General features: G+C 65.2%; 11 protein-coding genes across 11 annotated transcripts; 5 read left to right on the plus strand and 6 right to left on the minus strand.

Annotated features, from left to right (window-relative positions):
- Positions 1-16: 16 nt before the first annotated feature.
- On the minus strand, positions 17-799 carry MICPUN_108430 (predicted protein). The gene has a single exon (XM_002503154.1). It carries the CDS (start codon positions 780-782, stop codon positions 117-119), a length of 666 nt encoding a protein of 221 aa, XP_002503200.1. The 5' UTR covers positions 783-799; the 3' UTR covers positions 17-116.
- A 221-nt stretch (positions 800-1,020) lies between these two features.
- On the plus strand, positions 1,021-1,687 carry MICPUN_108431 (predicted protein). The gene has a single exon (XM_002502792.1). The coding sequence runs from the start codon at positions 1,035-1,037 to the stop codon at positions 1,620-1,622; it is 588 nt and encodes a 195-aa protein (XP_002502838.1). The 5' UTR covers positions 1,021-1,034; the 3' UTR covers positions 1,623-1,687.
- A 23-nt stretch (positions 1,688-1,710) lies between these two features.
- Positions 1,711-4,479, minus strand: MICPUN_59263 (predicted protein; the record flags this gene model as incomplete). Its single annotated transcript, XM_002503155.1, has 1 exon — positions 1,711-4,479. One exon carries the CDS (start codon positions 4,477-4,479, stop codon positions 1,711-1,713), a length of 2,769 nt encoding a protein of 922 aa, XP_002503201.1.
- Positions 4,480-4,650: 171 nt separating this feature from the next.
- On the plus strand, positions 4,651-5,796 carry MICPUN_59264 (predicted protein; the record flags this gene model as incomplete). Its single annotated transcript, XM_002502793.1, has 1 exon — positions 4,651-5,796. The coding sequence occupies one exon, from the start codon at positions 4,651-4,653 to the stop codon at positions 5,794-5,796; it is 1,146 nt and encodes a 381-aa protein (XP_002502839.1).
- A 133-nt stretch (positions 5,797-5,929) lies between these two features.
- Positions 5,930-6,928, minus strand: MICPUN_59265 (predicted protein; the record flags this gene model as incomplete). Its single annotated transcript, XM_002503156.1, has 1 exon — positions 5,930-6,928. The coding sequence occupies one exon, from the start codon at positions 6,926-6,928 to the stop codon at positions 5,930-5,932; it is 999 nt and encodes a 332-aa protein (XP_002503202.1).
- A 373-nt stretch (positions 6,929-7,301) lies between these two features.
- Positions 7,302-11,903, plus strand: MICPUN_59266 (p-type ATPase superfamily; the record flags this gene model as incomplete). Its single annotated transcript, XM_002502794.1, has 1 exon — positions 7,302-11,903. One exon carries the CDS (start codon positions 7,302-7,304, stop codon positions 11,901-11,903), a length of 4,602 nt encoding a protein of 1,533 aa, XP_002502840.1.
- A 75-nt stretch (positions 11,904-11,978) lies between these two features.
- MICPUN_100971 (hypothetical protein) lies at positions 11,979-12,338 on the minus strand (the record flags this gene model as incomplete). Its single annotated transcript, XM_002503157.1, has 1 exon — positions 11,979-12,338. One exon carries the CDS (start codon positions 12,336-12,338, stop codon positions 11,979-11,981), a length of 360 nt encoding a protein of 119 aa, XP_002503203.1.
- A 249-nt stretch (positions 12,339-12,587) lies between these two features.
- Positions 12,588-13,747, plus strand: MICPUN_59268 (predicted protein; the record flags this gene model as incomplete). The annotated part of the gene is made up of 2 exons (XM_002502795.1): positions 12,588-12,656; positions 12,704-13,747. The coding sequence occupies 2 exons, from the start codon at positions 12,588-12,590 to the stop codon at positions 13,745-13,747; spliced, it is 1,113 nt and encodes a 370-aa protein (XP_002502841.1).
- A 355-nt stretch (positions 13,748-14,102) lies between these two features.
- TCTEX2B (inner arm dynein light chain) lies at positions 14,103-14,393 on the plus strand (the record flags this gene model as incomplete). Its single annotated transcript, XM_002502796.1, has 1 exon — positions 14,103-14,393. The coding sequence occupies one exon, from the start codon at positions 14,103-14,105 to the stop codon at positions 14,391-14,393; it is 291 nt and encodes a 96-aa protein (XP_002502842.1).
- A 40-nt stretch (positions 14,394-14,433) lies between these two features.
- MICPUN_97537 (mitochondrial carrier family) lies at positions 14,434-15,580 on the minus strand (the record flags this gene model as incomplete). The annotated part of the gene is made up of 3 exons (XM_002503158.1): positions 14,434-15,326; positions 15,442-15,532; positions 15,566-15,580. The coding sequence occupies 3 exons, from the start codon at positions 15,578-15,580 to the stop codon at positions 14,434-14,436; spliced, it is 999 nt and encodes a 332-aa protein (XP_002503204.1).
- A 183-nt stretch (positions 15,581-15,763) lies between these two features.
- MICPUN_94492 (predicted protein) lies at positions 15,764-17,896 on the minus strand (the record flags this gene model as incomplete). The annotated part of the gene is made up of 3 exons (XM_002503159.1): positions 15,764-17,282; positions 17,496-17,512; positions 17,734-17,896. 3 exons carry the CDS (start codon positions 17,894-17,896, stop codon positions 15,849-15,851), a joined length of 1,614 nt encoding a protein of 537 aa, XP_002503205.1. The 3' UTR covers positions 15,764-15,848.
- Between the last annotated feature and the right edge of the window lie 186 nt (positions 17,897-18,082).

An 18,082-nucleotide genomic window follows, 5' to 3' on the forward strand; every position in this document is an offset into this window, starting at 1 on the left:
TGGAGAGGTTCGAAACACCTCGAATGTGTAACGATACGATTCAAGCCGCTTTTTTGGCCGGGAAGAATAAAATAATCTGGGTTTGAGCCCGAGGAGGTCGCCACACGACTAAGTGCTCAGACGTAGTGGTCGTGCCCCTTGCTGTATATTTTCCTCACCAGCGCGGCAATCTCCGCGTCGGTCCCACCCTCGCACACCTTCCTGTGCAGCTCCTGCTTGATGTGGTTGTTCACCAGCTCCGTGAGCCCGCGCCTGAGCACGGGATGGAGCTTGATCTTGCTGCCCTCCGAGAGCAGCTCCTCGGGCTGGAACCAGCCCCAGGTCTCGTACTCCTCGTTGCACATCACCATCGACGCCTTCTCTTCGTCCGTGATCTCCGCGGTCATGATGACGTTGATGTCCGCCGTGCCGTTCCCGCACGGCTCCTGCTTGCGGAACTGCCACAGCATCGTCTGCGCGCACACGAACGACCATCGCGACGGGTCGATGTCGAGCTTGGTCTCTCGCTTGCAGTTGCGCGCGGCGGCCTCCTCGATGGTATCGCCCGCCTTCATGCGGCCTCCGAGGAACCACCAGTCCGGCTGCGGCTCCACCTTGCGCTTGCCCAGCATCGCGTTGCCCTTGGAGTCGGTGAGGAATATATCCGCGCAGCCCTTAACGAAGCAGTCAAGCGCGCGGCTGTACTCCTCGTCGTTGAGGAAGGTGCTGTTGCGCGTGTACGTGCCTGTCACGTAATGGGGCATGCCCAGGAACGGGTTCTCGGTCTGATCCGGGGTCGGCATGGTATCCGTTCGCCCCGCGCCGTCTGAAAGTGCGAAAAGCGATCGGCGAAAGGGTGTTGGACTTTCGCCGAGCTGCCGAGGGCCACAAGATTTGATGAGTGCCGACTGGCTTCGAGTCCCAAAGCCAACCCGGCCAGCTGCCCGGCCCCGCCAAAAAAGGCGGGCTCGGAAAGTCGCCACGTCCCACTATTTTCTTGCTCAGCAGCCGAAGGCGCCTTCGGCACGGGCACGATAGGAGCGAAGGGTTCCACCATGGGTAACGTGTGCGGGAGTAAGCGGGAGGACACCGTAATCGTCTACGACGAGCGCGACCGCCCTCGTCGCGTGTCCGTGTCCGAGTACTCGCACATCAACGCCGCGCAGCAGCGCAAGCTGCAAAACATGGGGTACGACTGCGCCCCGCCCGCCGGCTCGTACGCGCAGGGACCGAGGCGAAGCGGGGTTCGCGACGAGGTCCCGGTGGAACCCATCCCGGAGTATGTGGTGGACTACAGGCGCGACCAGGCGCAGCTGAGGGAGGAGCTGGAGCGAGATAAGCTCCAGCAGCGAGAGATGGAGGAGAGGGACATCGCGACGGAGAGTCGCCTGGTGGTGGCGAATGGAGAGAGGGAGGAGACCAGCCTGATGGACCAGAACGGCGGACCCGCGCTGGCCAAGGGCGCCTCCTTCAAGGACGGCGAATGCGTCGTGTGCCTCGACGCGGCGAGGACGCATCTAATGCACCCTTGCGGGCACCTGTCCATGTGTGAGACTTGCGCCGGGGCGCTGATGGAAAAGGTGCTGCCCAAGTGCCCGATCTGCCGCAAGGACGTCGACAGCGTCGTGAAGGTCTGGCGATGACGTGTCAAGGTGTAAAAAAAAGTTAAAAAGCCACGTGTATTTCAAGCAGCGGTATCGCATCGACTCAAAATTTCAGAGCGTCACGTCTTCACCAGGCGTCGTCGTCGTCGTCCATCGCGCTCGCGCGAAGCTCTCGCGTCACCGACTGCAGAATCTGGGCGCACCTCTCGGGTGCAGTCGTGGGCGCGCACATGACGTACAGAACGTTACCCAGCGGCCTGGCCTGTATGGAGTGCGCCCTCAGCTTGAGCACAATCTCCTTCGCGGCGCCGCTGCTGTATCCTCCTCCGCCGCCGTCGTCGACCTCGACGGCGAGCACGCAACCGATGGCGGTCACGCCGGCGACGTTTGGGAGGAGAGAAATCTCTCGCACCGCCGTTTCGTCCCAGAGCTCCCTCAGCCTGAGCTTGCGGTCGGAACTCGACGCGACGGGTCCGCTCGGCCGCTCGCGGTCGATGCGAAGCCCGCCCCCGCGGTCGCCGCTTTCGAATCCCGACCCACCGACCGGCTCGGCGCCCTCGACGATCAAGTTCGGGTTGGCCTCCGGGTCGCGATATATTCGCATCGCCTCGGCGGCGACGGCGCAACCCACGGGATAGGCGGTGTAAGAGTGTCCGTGCAGCAGCGCGTGGGTCTTGGTCGGTCCCCTGAAGGCGTCAAAGACATCCTCGGTGCTCGCGGTGATCGCCAGCGGGACCAGCCCTCCGGTGAGTAGCTTGGCGTAGCAGGAGATATCCGGGGCGCAGCCGTCGCCGAGGAGCTCCCACGCGCCCTCCGCTCCCAATCGCCAGATACCGGCAAAGACCTCGTCGAGGACCACGGGCAAACCCCGCTCCTTGCACACCAAGATGAGCGTGCGCTGGAATAGCGGGTCGATGAGGTCCATCCCACCCGCGCCGTGCAGCACGCACTCCATCACGAGCGCCGCCACCGGCGCCGCCGTCGGGTCGGCGGCGTTTTCGTCGAGGATTTTCTCGACGGCGAATCGGTATCGCTTCGCGAGATCGCTCCCGTCTCTCGTCGCCCAGTCGAAAGCCTCCGCGCGGGTTTCCCAGCCCCGCGTCGCCTCGTCCGAACCCCACGACTCGCCCTCAAACTCGGGCCTGATCCCACCCCGCGGCTGCGTCACCACCCATCGCCCCTTTCGCAGCTGAAGCGTCGGCGGGTTCATGAACAAACCCCGAGGCTTGTACCACGGCGTCTGCAGCGGACCGGTGAAAACGCTGGGCGCCTGCATGTCCATCGTGCCCAGGGTATCGCCGTGGTAGCTGCCGTCCAGCGCGAGCACCTGCACCTGCGGAAGGGCGTCCGCGGTCTCGATCGCGGAAGGGGAGCCAGCCTCCACGTGGCCCTTTCGAACGTAAAACGCGCGAATGGCCATCTTCACCGCAACCTCCATGGCGGTTGACCCGTTATCGGAGTAGAACACCCTGGTGGCCCACGACCTGCCGGCTCCGATTAGTAAACCTCTAGCGGCGTCCAACGCCGCTTCGTGGGCGTTCTCGGGGAACATGACGTGCCCCCATCGACCCGCGGCGGCGGCGGCGGCTCTCACCAGCCGGTGCTGGAGCTCCTTACTCACGCCCTGCGTCCACCAGCTCGCGGCGCCGTCGAACCTGAGCTGCACCGACCCGGGCCCCGCGCCCTCCGCGTCCTCGACGTACACCCCAAAGTCCTCCCCGCTCCTGCTGTCGATGACCGCCACGTTCTCCCTGGGAACCATGTCGTGCTGCGTAAACGGCCACCACAGAATCTCGCGAGCCTCGTCCGCCGCGCCTCGCAACTTGGCGATCCTCGCGTCGTGCCATCGCACCAGCCTCCCGAGCAGCGCGTCGAACGTCTTGGCGCCCTCGTCCATCCACTCGAATATCTCCTCGCCGCTGCCCGCGGTCGCGCCGCCGCCGACGACCCTTCGCTCGGGGACCCGCGGGAGCCGAAACGTGGGACACCCGTGGTACGTTGACGCGTATCTGTCGATGGCGTCGGAGTTACCCAAGCCCGCGCCGCCGTCCGCGACGACGACGGCGACGACGTCGTACCCCCGCATCGACAGCACGTCGAGCGACGCCAGCGTGGTGGATATACCTCCCAAATTTCCGTCTCCGACGAGGATCGCCGGCATTCGCATCGGGCGAAGGAGGTCGCACTGCGGGGTGCCGCTGGGACCGGGCGAGCACACGCCCCCGGCGGTTTCGACGAAGGCGATCCCGGCGCCCCCCGAGCGCTCGTTGGGGCCCACGACGGTGTCCGCGAACTGCGCGAGCTGGTTGGTGACGGACGCGAGTAACGCTCGATCGGATACGAAGCGTCCCTCCTCGGCGACGGCGACGTGGGGTCCGACGGCTCGACGCCACGCGTACTCGGTGTGCGCCCAGAAGTTGCCCGCGGGTCCGCCCCCGTCGGTCAAGGGGAGATTCGTGCCGCCCTGCGCCCGGCCCGCGGCGGTGGCGGCGTGGTGGCCCATCGTGCTCATGCCGGGTCCCTGACCTCGCGCGCCCGTGGCCTTCTCCGCGACGAAGGAGGCGTCCGAGTCGTCGGGGAATCCGGTCTGAACGGGCTTGAGGTAGAAGGTCGGGAGGCCGTGCCTGCGGGCGCTGCGCGCGAGCCCCGCGGACACCAGCGTCTTGCCCACCGCGGTATTAGCGCCCCACACGCAGAACGCGGGGACTTCCAGGCTCAGGTTGCCCGCCGCGAGCACCGGGGTGTGGAAGTCCCGGGCCGCACCCAACCCCCGGAGATTCACCAATCCAACAATCGTCGACCGCGCCCGTTGAGCTCCCTGTTGAGCGGCGAGCCAGGCGTTGGGTGGCGTCAGCGACGCCAGCCCGATGAGTCTGCGCGCTCCTCGAGACGTCATATTCGGATCGCGCGCGCGCGGTCGCCCTCCCACCGCCGAAGCTGTCGCGTCCGCCAGCCTCGGATCTTGTGACGGGTTGCCGAGTCCTCACCCGCCCCAACTGCCAAAAAGCAACCAACTCGGACGAGCGCGGCGCTTTTTGATCCTCGCGTCGACGCCGCCGATACCATGATGGCCGCCCTGTCGCTCCCCGTCGCTGGCGCGCTCCGCCGGGCCGCGCCATGCGCGACTCGCCGCGCGCTCGGGCGCATCCACGCGACCGTCTCCGCGACCGCCGGCTCCGATAGGCTGACAATCACCGCCCCGGACGACTGGCACCTGCACGTGAGGGACGACGCGAAGATCGCCAGCGTGGTGCCCTTCACCGCGCGGGTCTTCCGCCGCGCGCTCATCATGCCGAACCTCGTCCCGCCCGTCCGCACCACGCACGAGGCGGGCACGTACAGGGAAAAGATCCTCGCGGCGGTCCCCGAGGGCGTGTCGTTCGAGCCGCAGATGACCCTCTACCTCACCGACAACACCTCGCCCGCCGAGATCGAGGCGGCCGCCGCGTCCGGGTTCGTGCGCGGTTGCAAGCTCTACCCTGCGGGCGCCACCACAAACTCCGACGCGGGGGTCACGGACGTGAACAAGTGCATGCCCGCGCTGGAGAAGATGGCCGAGCTCGGCCTGGTGCTGGAGGTTCACGGCGAGGTGACGCACGGGAGCGTGGACATGTTCGATCGCGAGCGCGTCTTCCTCGACGAGGTGCTCTCCAAGCTCGTGGACAAGGTGCCCGGGCTGAAGATCGTGATGGAGCACATCACGACGGAGGACGCGGTGGAATTTTGCAAGTCGCAGGGAGATAACGTCGCGGCGACCATCACGCCCCAGCACATCCTGCTCAACAGGAACGCCATGCTCGTGGGCGGGATCAGGCCCCACCTCTACTGCCTTCCCATCTTAAAGCGAGAGTCGCATCGCGTCGCCGTCACCGCGGCGGCGACGGGGGGCGATAAAAAGTTCTTCCTCGGCACGGATAGCGCGCCCCACCCCAAGGGCGCCAAGGAAAGCGCGTGTGGATGCGCCGGGGTGTTCTCCGCGCACGCGGCGCTCCCCTTTTACGCCATGGCGTTCGAGAAGGAGGGCAAGCTGGGAAATCTCGAGGCGTTTGCGTCGCACAACGGGGCGGATTTCTACGGCGTGCCCAGGAACGAGGGGACCGTTACGCTGGTCCGCGAGGCGTGGGAGTGCCCGGGGGAGTACGAGTTCGGCGGTGACGTGGTGGTGCCCTTCATGGCTGGTCAGGAGATTCCCTGGCGCGTGGTGGAGGCGTGACGAGCGCGGGGTTTTGGTTGTTTGGTCGTCGATTCGATTTATGTAGCGCGAACAAGCGTGAAGGCGGCAAAGAGACGCGCTCGTTTTCAGTCCCTCGCGTCCCCACGATCGTCTCCCGTGCTTCCGTCTCCCGTCACACCGAGAGGAGGACGCTGTCAACACCGACGTCGTTATCCCTGCAGAACTCCACGCTGAGCTCCCACAGCTTCTCCGTCGCCTCCTTACTCTTCGACTTTGGCGCCGGTTTATCGCTCGCGAACCCGTGGAAGAGCCTCGTCAGGAACGGCATGCCCAGGTCGTACGCCAGCCTCTTGTTTAGACCGAACAGTGTGGACATCTTGACCCCTTTGAAGGGCATGTACAGCGCCCCGGGCTTGATGTCCACCTTAGCCGCGCACCCCACTGAGCACAGCGCGCCCTCCGCGGTGTCGAGCGCCAGCGCCCCTGCCACGGTTCGGAAGACGACGTTGTAGTTTCGCCACACGTCGCTCGCCACGAAGCCCGGGTCCGCGGCGACGAACTTCACCTTGTTATCGGGGAACTTAGAGTCCATCCGCCGCTGGCACTCGATCGTCGCGGCGAGGCACGCGAGCTTCGACGCCGCGTAGTTGCCCTTGGTCTTGGAAGCACCCTTGACGTAGTTTTGGTACTTGTTGGACGCGAACCACGTGGTGACGGAGGAGAGGGCGACGACCCTGGCGTCGGGGGAGGCGCGGAGCGCGGGCATGAGGAGGGCGGTGAGGGCGAAGTGTCCGAAGTAGTTGGTGCCCATGCAGATCTCGTAGCCCTGCTTGGTGGTGGTGGGTCCCTTGTACGCGCCGGTGGTGTTGAGTCCCGCGTTGTTCACGAGGATGTCCAGCGTCTTGTGCTTCTTGAGGAAGGCGGCGGCGAAGGACTTGACGGATTCGACGTCGCTGAGGTCCAGGGGGATGACCTCCGCGCTGGCCTTGGGGCCCTCGGTGACCAGCTTCATCGCGGGCCTGGCGCGCTCGGCGGATCGGCACGCCAGGACGACGTGCGCGCCGGCGTCGGCGAGCATCTTGGCCGTCTGCAGGCCGATGCCGGTGTTGGCGCCGGTGACGATCGCCACCTTGCCGCTCAGGTCCTCCTTGCAGCCGAGTTTGATGCCCATCGTCGTCGGATACGCGCGGGGTGAAGCCTAGTGCGCCTCCCTAGTGGCGTGGGAGGCGAACGGATAAAGATCGAGATCGCCGTTTTCAACTTGAGGCGCTCCCGAACTCCCAGCCGGCCGGCTTCTCTCCGATCGGAGAGTCGCGCGAGATCTCATAGCGACGCGCGCTCAGGAGGCCGAAACTCCCGACCTTTGCTCCGTTGAGCATCTTGTGGGCGTAACGAGACGACTCGCGTCGCTCGTCGGCGTTGATCGCGCGCGCGTAAGATCGCCCATCGGTCCGGGGGTACCGTCCGCTAGATCCTCGTCGAAAAGCGATCGGGCGTTCGGGAATTGACCTCGCATCGCACCGAGGGACGCGTGGGTCGTCGCCATGGGGAGGCTTCACCTGACTTACCCGGCCAACATCGCCAAGGTGACCTCGCAGAAGCGTCGGTTCAACCTCCACGGCCTGGGCCTGCATCACCTTCCGTTCCTGATCCTGTACGTCTTCGCGCTGAAAGCGTGCGTCGAGACGTCGGGAAATCCCTACGCCGTGGCTCTCGCGCATCACAAGGAGAAAGGATACGATCCCGCCGCGTTCGACGCGAAAACCGCCGCGAGCGCCCAGCGCGGCAAGACCGTCGTGGATGACTGGGGAGGCGGTGACGCCGAGGACGATCCCTGGGGCGACCTCGAGGCGGACGAGGAGCATCTCGCGCCCGACGCCCCCGACGCAGCCGCCGCGGTCGAGGCCTCGTCGACCGCCCCCGACGCCGACGCCGCGCAGGCCCCGGCGCCCGCGAACCTGACCGCGCTCGAGGAACAAATCAAGTACGAGACCCCGCCCGCGCTCCCGGCGTCCTGGCTCCCGGAGTTCTGGGCCGTCATCTACTTCTCCGTCGTCGCGGTCACGCACGTCCTCCTCATGTTTGGCCAACACTGGAGCGTTCGGTTCAGGGCGTTTGTGAACTACGTCGAGGCCGACGAGGTCAAGCCCGGGAACGTCCTGATGTTCTGCCCGATGCCCCACCAGGGCAAAGCCGAGATTGTGGACGTCAACGAGCTCGAGATCTCCGATCCCAAGGCTCCCGGCGGCCGGCGCACGATGCTCTGGACGGTTTTCCAGCGGCAGCGGTTCGAATACGTCACCACCGAGGTGGGCGGCGACGGGAAGGTTCGTGGCGAGGTGAGGGAGGTGCAGACGCCGGTGGCGGAGCCCCTCGCGAGCTACCTGCAGCCCACGCGCGGGATGAGCGCCGGTGGGGTGGCGGCGTCGACGTCCCGCTTCGGCGATAACTCGCTTCGCGTGCCGCTCCCCACGTTTCTCAAGTGCTACAAGGAGCAGCTCATGTCGCCGGTTTGCGTGTTCCAGGTGTTCACCACCCTGCTCTGGCTCCTCGACGAGTACTGGAAGTACGCCCTGTTCTCCGCGGCAAACTTGCTCATGTTCGAGGCCGCCACCGCCTTCTCGCGCATCAAGAACATTCGCACCCTGCGGGGCATGGGGGCCACGCCAACGCGCATCGTGGCGTTCCGCGACGGCCGCTGGGAAGTCAGGTCCAGCGAGGAGCTCGTGCCCGGGGATATCATCTCCGTCGCGAGGCCCCCAGGGGCGGGGGACACGCCCATCCCGTGCGATTGCCTCGTGCTGAGGGGCTCCGCGGTGGTCAACGAGGCGAGCCTCACGGGCGAGTCCGTGCCGCAGATGAAGGACTCGCTGTCGGGGGAGACGGTGGCTGGCGACCCGGCCGCGCCGCTGGACATAAACGGCGAGCACAAGGTCAACGTGCTCTACTCCGGCACGATGCTGATGCAGCAGAGCCAGGGCGAATCCGAGCAGGCGCACGGTCTCCCGGCGACCCCCGACGGCGGGTGCCTGTGCTACGTGCTCCAGACTGGATTTTCGTCCACGCAGGGCAAGTTGATGCGCATGATGGAGTTTAGCAGCGAACAGGTCACCGGGGATACCTGGGAGACGTTGGTGTTGCTCTTCATCCTGTTCGTCTTCGCCTGTGTCGCGTCCGGTAACGTGTTCGTCATGGGCATGAAGGACGGCAAGCGGTCGCAGTACGAGCTCGTGCTTCGGTGCATCCTCATCCTCACCAGCGTCGTCCCGCCCGAGCTGCCGATGCAGACGGCGATGGCGGTCAACACGGCTCTCATCGCGCTCATGCGAGCGTCCGTCTTTTGCACCGAGCCCTTCAGGGTTCCCATCTCCGGCAAGGTGGACACCACCCTGTTCGACAAGACCGGTACCCTCACCTCCGACAAGCTCGTGGCCATGGGCATCGTGACGCCCAAGGATGACGGCTCGTTCACCGAGCTGACGCCGTGCCCCGAGGCGACCAAGTCCGCGTCGCTGGTCGTCGCCGGCTGCCACTCGCTCGTGCAGGTGGACGGAAAAACCTTCGGAGATCCGCTGGAGCAGGCGGCGCTCATGGGCGTCAAGTGGAGGTTCGACCCGCGGTCGCAGACGGCGCTTCCCACCGAGAACTTTCCCGATCCCGCGCGGGACAAGGCGCTGGCCGAGGCGAGAGCCAAACGAGCCGAGATGGTTGCGAAACTTCCCCGCGACCGAGCGCACACCGTTCCGCCGGTGCCCGAGCCCAAGCCACCGAAGCGCACGTGGAAGGGGTCGCCCTCGGTGAAGATTTTGGTCCGCAACCACTTCAGCAGCGCGCTGCAGCGCATGTCCACAGTCGCCGCCGCCGCGCAAACCTCGGGCGAGAGAGCCGCGAACTGGGTCCTCGTGAAGGGCTCGCCGGAGATGGTCGCGACGCTGCTGGTGGAGAAGCCCAAAGGGTACGACGCCGCCTACCGCAGGCTCGCCGAGGAAGGCATGCGCATCATCGCGCTCGCCCACCGCGTCCTCACCGACGCCGAGAGCGCGAGGCTCCGGGACCAAAAGGCACCCTTGACCCGCGACGAGATGGAGAGGGGCTTGACCTTTGACGGGTTTCTCGCCTTCGCGTGCCCGGTTCGCAACGACACCCCGGATGTTGTCAAGGCGCTCAGGGCGAGCAGCCACACCGTGATGATGGCCACCGGGGACAGCGCTCTCACCGCGCTGCACGTCGCCAACGAGGTTCACATCGCCGAGGGCGGTTTGGAGCGCGCGATGATGCTGGTGAAGGACGAGGACGACGGTCTGGAGTGGGTGAGCGCCAAGACTGACGAGGACACCGGCGAACCCGTGCACAGGCAGCCGTACAGGGCCGACGGATCCATCCCGGACCTCGCGAAGAAGTACTCGCTGTGCGTCACCGGGTCCAGCCTCAACGCGGCGGCGGCGATCGACGGCGTGAGTCTCGGCAAGGAGAGCCTCATGAAGGACAACAAGCGCACGGGTCGCGGCGGCGGCCACGGAGGCCTCTGGGATTACCTCGACTCGGTCGTCATCTTCGCGAGGATGTCCCCGGACGACAAGGAGCGCGTTTTGAAGCGGCTCAAGCAACAGGGTAGGCACACGTTCATGTGCGGAGACGGCGCTAACGACGTCGGCGCGCTCAAGCAGGCGCACGTTGGGGTGGCGCTGCTCAGCGGCTTTGGCGGCGCAAACACGAAGAAGGTGACCCCCGTCGGCGAGGAGGACAAAAAAGGCGCCAAGGATGACAAGGCCGTGGCCGTGCCCACGGAGGCCCAGGCGGAGACGTTCGCGCAGAAGATGGAGCGCATCAAGGAGCAGGCCGCCAAGGTGAAAGAGGCGCGCGCCCGGGAGGCTGCAGCCCGGAAGCAGGACCAGAAGGAACTCGTCGCGCTCCAGAAGGTTTGGTTCGAGGAGGAGCTCGCGGCGCGAACCGCCGCCGGCGAGCAGTGGGCCCAGTTCAGCGCCATGAAGGCTGCCACCTCGCGCATGATCACCGAGACCAAGGCTAGGCAGGCGGCGCGCGCGAGGGCCAACGGCGGCGTGGGAGCCGCGCCCGGGTGGTCTCAGATGATGCAGGAGATGGAGGGCCTCGAGGACCAGGAGACGCCGCAGGTTAAACTCGGCGACGCCTCCATGGCGGCGCCGTTTACCTCCCGCATCCCATCCGTTCGCAGCGCGGTCGACATCATCCGGCAGGGTCGGTGCACGCTCGTGTCGGCGATCCAGATGCAGCAGGTTCTCGTGCTCTCCTGCCTGATCAGCGCCTACTCCCTCTCCGTGCTCTACCTCGACGGCATCCGCAGTAGCGATAACCAGATGATCGCGTCCGGCTCTGCGCTCACCGCGGCTTCTCTGGCGTTCTCCTACGCGACGCCGGTGCACACGCTGTCGCACGTCAGACCGCTGCGATCCATCTTCCACCCCGCCAACTTCCTCTCTCTGACTGGCCAGCTGGTCATCCACCTCGGGTGCATGGTCTACGCCGTTCGTCTCGTGAAGGCGGCCACCGGCGAGGAGGCTGAGTTCCCGGAGAACATCCCAGTCGCGATTATCCCCGAGGAGCTAAAGGCTAACGCCACCGAGGAGCAGCGATCGTTCTGGGAGCAGGGCCCGCCGTTCAAGCCGTCGCTGCTCAACACCGTGGTGTTTTTGGTGGAGACTGTTCAGAGGGTGTGCGTCATGCTGGTCAACTACAAGGGCCGCCCGTTCATGATGGGCGCGATCGAGAACAAGACGTTTCTTCTGTCGATTGCCTCGATGGTCATCGGTGCGTTTGTGTGCGCGTTCGAGGTCATACCGTGGCTCAACAACTGGCTGCAACTGGTGACGATGCCGGACACCGCGTTCAGGACCACGATCCTATCCATTCTGGCGGTCTCCGTCGTGGGAACCGTCGCCTGGGACCAGCTCATGCTGCTCATCTTTGCGCCCGATATCTTGTTCACGGCGTACAGGGACACGATCCGGGCGTTGCCCACCCCCGCGGACATGGTGAAACAGTCGAAGAAGCCGCTGTTCGGTGCGTTGATGGCGTACCTCTATTTCTTCAACCCAGCGACCGCGGGTAACGGGATCTTACTCGTCGGCGGCTTCTACGCGATGAGGCATCCGTTTTTCCGCAACTGACGGCCTGTCAATAAAAATTTTATCACAACACGAGCACTCCCTTCGTACTCGACACCTAATGTGGCTAGCTAGTACCTATCGCTCCACCACGGTTCCGCGTCCGTGTGAGGATGACACCTTGCTCCGGCGCCGCCTCTTCCGGCGCTTTTTACCCTTGAGCATCCTCTTGACGTCCTTCCACAGGTCCTTCACCCCGAGCCTGGCTTCCTCGTTGATTGCACAGGCCACACCGAGCATGATCCCGGCCGTGGCGGTCATGTAGAAGAGGCTCCTGAACAAATCTCCCACGGGCCCGAGACTGAACCCGCCCCGGCCACCGCCCTCGCCGTCCGCGAGGCCCTTCCAGTCCTTCTTCCACGCGTCGGGCATCTCGCGGTTCCCGAAAGGCCTCTTCATTTTCTTCTCGATGAGCTCGGCGGCCACCTCGGGCCGCATCACGTCCACCTCCTCGGGCTTGAACTCGAGCTCGTCGATCAGAGTAGCGCGCATGGCGCTGGTGATCATAAACTGAATGCTGGAGTCACCCATCTTTCCCCCTTCGCTGTCGTCGGCCCTAGGCGGCGCCCTACAAAGTGCCGAAAACCTGGACCCTGAACTGCTCTGCTCGACTGGATGGAAGATCTGATGATAGCTACTCTTCGGAGCCGTCCAGGCTGGCACGGCCCCACTCTCCGCCGCGCCATCATGCCGAAGAGCGCCGCGGGTCGGAGTGAGGGGTATTCATCGTACGTCGATGATGACGTCTACAGCGTGGTGAGCGTGGAGAGCGCGCTGGACCGCGCGCAAATGGTGGCGCACAGGTTGGAGGTGAGGACCGCCCCATCTTTGAAATTCGCCCCTGCGTCGCGACGAACCGGCAAACACCCTCCCGCGCGAATTCTTCCTCTTCCGCCGGTCCCGTCCCTGACCCTCTCATCCGCCCTTCTCTCCAGGCCGTGCGCGAGCAGACGCTGCACTCCATCGACGCCTCCAGGCTCGCACCGCCGGACGATGGCGCCAACCCCTCGCGCGGGCGCAAGAACCCCCCACCCTCCGAGTCGGAGATCAGCGACCTCGTCGGGCAGCTCGAGAGGTACGCGGAGCACAAGACGGGCCGGGGCGATCGGTTCGGCGGCAGCAACGTCGCCAACCGCGGCGCCGGCCCCAGGACATCGCGCGGCCAGGACAAGTGGCAGACGCGCCCGGCATCCAACCCCGGATCCCAACCCGGTTCCGGCCACCTGCCCTCCTCCTACAGGAGCGCCAGACACGACGACGAGAATTCGTTGGTTGGCGCGTGGGACGTGGGCTCGTCGGTGTACGCTTCGTCTATACCCGACTCGGACGCGAGGTCGGTGTACTCGGTCCAGGCGGACGAGTTCGGGGGCGACTACGCGTACACCGATCGGTACGCGAAGATGGACACCAGGATGGACAGCGTGTCCAAGAACCTCAAGCAGCACAGGAAGCGGTTGGAGGACACGCTGAAAAACATCGACGAGGGCGCGCAAGCGGGACGGTCCGCCATGCGCAGCGATTGGGACAGGGACGGGATGGCCCGCGCGGGGAAGACCACGACGGGCGTGGGGATGTTTGACGTCTTCGCCAAGGATAAGGACGCCGCGACGCCGTCGAGGGTGGGCGCGCAAGGCCAAGGTGCGAGGCACGGGGGGAGGGTGACGAACAAGGCTGCGGAGAAGTGGCTCTCGCCGGGGTCGCCCAGGCCGCGGTCGCAGTCGAAGGCTCGGCCGAGGTCGCCGCGGAACAGGACCGACGGGCCCGCGGAGGTGACGCCGTTCATGTCGTTCGTGGAGAGCGTGTTCGGATGCGGGTGCGGGCCGAGGAAGGGGAAGTCGGCGGCGTAGGCAGTAGGAACCATCTTGGGACGCCACTCCCTTAAAAATACAGTTGTGTGACACCCGCTTGACACGGAAAAGCCGCGAAATCCATTTCCAGATCCGTCGACGCGGCCAACGAGACACTCGGCACGATGACGAGTGTCACGGTTGAGGGTGGGATACCGAACGTAACCGTGCCGCCCTTCGAGAGGAAGTGAGTGCCGGGCCCACACCGCCCCCGACTCCATCTCCCCTCGGCCCCGCGCTCGCTCTGCGTCAAAACCCGCGTTTCAAATGCCCCGAGTCTGACCGAGCGTCGCCTGACCCAACCTTTCCCCAACTCCCCCGGTACAGGTTCCGGCCCGGCGTGGTGAAGGAGATGATGGATGAGATCATCAAGGAGCGGCTGACCGGCGTGGAGTACGAGGCGGACACGTGCTCCATGCTCGCCAGGGACATCAGCGACGAGATCAAGTTCAAGCTGAAGGAGCTCGGCTTTGAGGAGCGATATAAGTTCGTGGTGCAGGTGGTCATCGGAGAGGAGAAGGGCGAGGGGGTGAGAATGGGGTGCAGATGCTTCTGGGACCCAAAGACGGATAACCACGTGGCGACGCAGTTTCACAACGCGACAATCTTCTGCGCAGCCGCCGCGTTTGGCATCTGGTTGTACTGATGTAAAGAATGTCGTCGAAAGCTGCTCCGCTGCGCCTAGGCTACTCATCCTCGCGCCCGCGGGACAAGAACGAGCGCGTGCTCTCGTACACCATGAACGTCACCCCGCTGGACGGCAGCGTCCTGAGCACGTTCGGCACCATGCCCTTGTAGAGCCCTCCGAAACCTTCTCGCCGCACCACGCACCGAAGAGAGGAGAAGAATCCGAGGTACCTCCGCCGGACCTCCTCGCTTCCCCCGACGCCCACGTCGGCGTTCCCCCGCTGCTGCATCCGCGACCTCACCACCTGCGACGGGTACGTCGCCGCGGACGCGATCAGCTTCGACGCCACCCCGAGCCACGCGCATTCGAACGCGGTGGGCTCCGCGTCGCCAAAACTACGGGAGCCGACGCCGTTGACGCCGCCCCGCCTCGCGTCCGCCGCGGCTCTTTTCAGCCGCTCGTACGCGGTGAACTGAATCGCGCCGTGCGACACCAGGAACAACGACGGCGCGAACCCCTTGTACAGCCCCGCGACGCCCTCGGTGCGGGCTATGCGGCCCATCGCGTCGAAGAAACCCGCGTACGGCGCGTTTGATGAAACGTTGGATGAAATTTTGGCGCCCCCGCCGCCGCCCCCGTGCTGCAGCGCGAGCCGCGTCTTCACGACCCAGATTGGGTTAGTGATGAGGCTCACCACCGCGCCAGCCTCCGCCGCGCTCGCCAGGTGCAGGTGCGACGGAAGCGACGTCGTTTCAATCGCGAGGGATCGGCGGTACCGTCGCTTGGCGTTGTCGTAAACTTGAAAGTAAATGCCCCACGAGACGGTCGAGCCGATGAGCGCCGGGGACAGACCCGCGTAGAGTCCGCGGACGCCCTCCCGCGCGAGGACCGTCCTGAACGCGTGGATGGTTCCCCTGTACGTCGCCTGCCGCCTGTCGATGTGATCTTGGACTGTGAAGAGGGAGACGCGGAGGGATCGGGCGGACGTTAGGGGATGACGGTTCGGGATCGCGCGCTGCGGCGGAGTGGAGGAACGTGTCGGTTCTATTCAGGGTCGGAGACGCACCCTGGAGCCTTGTTTTGATTACGTCGAGGGGATGCAGGGCTAGGACGGACACCATCCCCGCGGTGGATCCCGACACGGCGTCGCGCCATTGCTCGAGGAAAGGCCTCGGGCCTTTCGACGTCACCACCGACGTCGTCATCGCGCCGAACCACCTCGCGCGTTCTCGCTCGACGGTCGCGCCCTCCCCCTCTGCGTGGGCGTCCGACGGGCGCGCCTCGCCTCACCCGACGCCCAGACTCGCGATTCGCTCGACTAAGCGCGCCTAGCTGTGACGCTCGGGGACCATCCATCGGGGAGTCCACACGAGGCGAATACTTCCGTTCGCAGCAAAAGAGTTTTCATGAATGTTTCAGTTACTACCTTCCCCATCTCCCACGTTGAAGCCCCGGCTAGGAAGAATATCGCGATTAGCGCTTGCGCATGTTAACACCCGCGCGCATCACCTCGTCCACGAGCAGGAGCTGCGTGGCGATGACGGGCGCGGAGTGCAGGATCTGCGCCTTCACGATGAAGTTATCGTACACACCCGCCGTGGTGGGATCAAACGGGTCGCCGGTGGTGATGTCCAAGCCCACGCGGTTGCCCTTCGCCACCTCGTCCTGCAACGCGATGCACACGTCCTGGGCGTCGTACCCGCTGTTCTCGGCGAGGGTCTTGGGCACGACCATGACGGCCTCGGCGAACGCCTCCACGCCGCGCTTTGCCCTCCCCTCCACCGTCTTCTTAACCTCCTCCAGGAGATGGACGTTGAGAGCCGCCTCAAACGCGCCGGCTCCGGGGACGACAGCCTTGTCGGCGAGGACGTTCTTGACGCTGCGAAGGCCGTCTCTGACTGCATCCTTGAGCTGCGCGATGGTGTGATCGTTGGGTCCCTTGAGCAGGATGGTGCAGCTCTGGGGGTTGGCCACCTTCTCGACAAAGGTGTACTTCTCCTCGCCGAGCACGTGTTCGTACACCTCACCCGCGTGGCCGAGAATCTCCGGTTTGAGATCCTCGGGGGAGTTGATGCACACGCCGCCGCACGACAGCACCAGGCGCTCCATATTCCTCTTCTTGGCGCGACGGAGGCCGACGATCCCCTCCTTCGCGAGCATGTCCAGCGAGATGGGATCGATGCCCTTCTGGGTTATCACCACGAATCCCTTGTCGGTGCCGTCGCAAACCTTCTTCTTGAGATCAATCACCCGCTGCACCACCTCGTCGGTGTACGCGCGCTCCGCGGCGACCATACGCTCGCGCTGCTCCGCGTTGCTGTACATGAAGCTGGAGTTGACCTCGGACTTTTCGTACTCGAGCGAGATGTTGCACGTCAAGATGAAGGCGTCCTCCACGTGCTTGGGCATGTCCGGGTGCCTGCTGCCGTGGTCCATCACCAGACCCTGCACCAGCTTGGTGTCCGAGTCCAGCTTGTGCCTCATGTGCATGATCTCCACCATGTGAAGATCGATGGGCTCGTCCGGTTTCGCGATGGTCAGGATCGCGTCCACCACGATGGACGTGAGCTGATCGGCGAGTTCCTCGCGGAGCTTCGTGCGAAGCGCAGTCTTCGCCACGCAGACGAGCAGCTCGCGGTCGGGAGCCTCCGCGCCACCGGTGGGCTGCTTCCACTCGTCGAGGAACTTGATGGAGGCCTTCTTGGCAGCCTCGAACCCCTCGACGATCACCCTCGGGTGGAGGCCCTCGTTGAGGTACCGCTCCGCCTGCTTGAGCAGCTCGCCGATGATGAGCACGGTGGAGGAGGTGCCGTCGCCGGTGATGTCGTCCTGGGCGACAGCCGTGCGCGCGATCATCACCGCCGTGGGGTTCTGGATCTGCATCTCCTTCAGCAGCACGTTACCGTCCTGCGATGACGTCCGGTTGGTGGGTGGGTGGGCGTCGGAGGTCAGCGCGCGTTCGGGTGGGTCGGGGCGACAGTTTGGAAAAAAGAAGAGCGACGTTCGGTTGACTGTCGCGGGTCAAAGCGAAAAGTGGCGGGGGGTCGGGGTTCGTTCCGCGCGCGATCGCGGCTCGGGCGCGATGCGCTCGTCGTGTCCGGGGCTAATCTCGGCACTAACCTTGGTGAGCTTGAGGTCTGCGGAGAAAAGGGGGACGGGACGCGCGGGGGCGCGGGGGAAGGCAAGGTCAGCGCGTCGGCGGGAGGTGGCGTCGGGGCGTCAGATCTCGGGGTCCGGGCGGGGTTTGAAAGTTGGGCACGCGTATAGATCGGATCGCGGGACGATCGCGAGGGGAGGCGCGCGTTCGCGGCGGGTGGATGCCGCGGATGAGACCGGGCGAATAGTGCGTGTCGCTCACCTCCCGCTCCGCCGACGAGCATCTTGATCGTTCCCTTGGGCCCGAGGTTGGACTTCATCACGTCCTGCAGCCCCTTCGCGGCGTTGATGTTCATGAAGAGGGCCGCCTGCTTCCCCATGATCTCCGCGTTGGGGTTGACGCTCCTGAGTGAGGACGACGCCATGGTGACACGCCTTCGCCTTCGAAACTTGTCGTGCCCGTTTGTATGTTACCTACGTCGGTGGTCCCGTATCGAGCCACGCAACGTCGCGCTTCGTCAACTGGTCCACCGTCTGTTTGGTCCACCGTCTGTTTCGACGCTCCTGCGAGGAACGCTTCTTTTGCTTTTCAAGTTTTTTGGCGCTCGGTC

This window comes from Micromonas commoda, chromosome 6 (genome assembly GCF_000090985.2).
Source record: "Micromonas commoda chromosome 6, complete sequence".
Classification (NCBI taxonomy): Eukaryota; Viridiplantae; Chlorophyta; class Mamiellophyceae; order Mamiellales; family Mamiellaceae; genus Micromonas; species Micromonas commoda.

Coding starts and splice junctions, on each gene's coding strand:
- MICPUN_108430 (XM_002503154.1), bottom strand. CDS start 782: ATGCCGACCCCGGATCAGACCGAGAACCCGTTCCTGGGCATGCCCCAT.
- MICPUN_108431 (XM_002502792.1), top strand. CDS start 1,035: ATGGGTAACGTGTGCGGGAGTAAGCGGGAGGACACCGTAATCGTCTAC.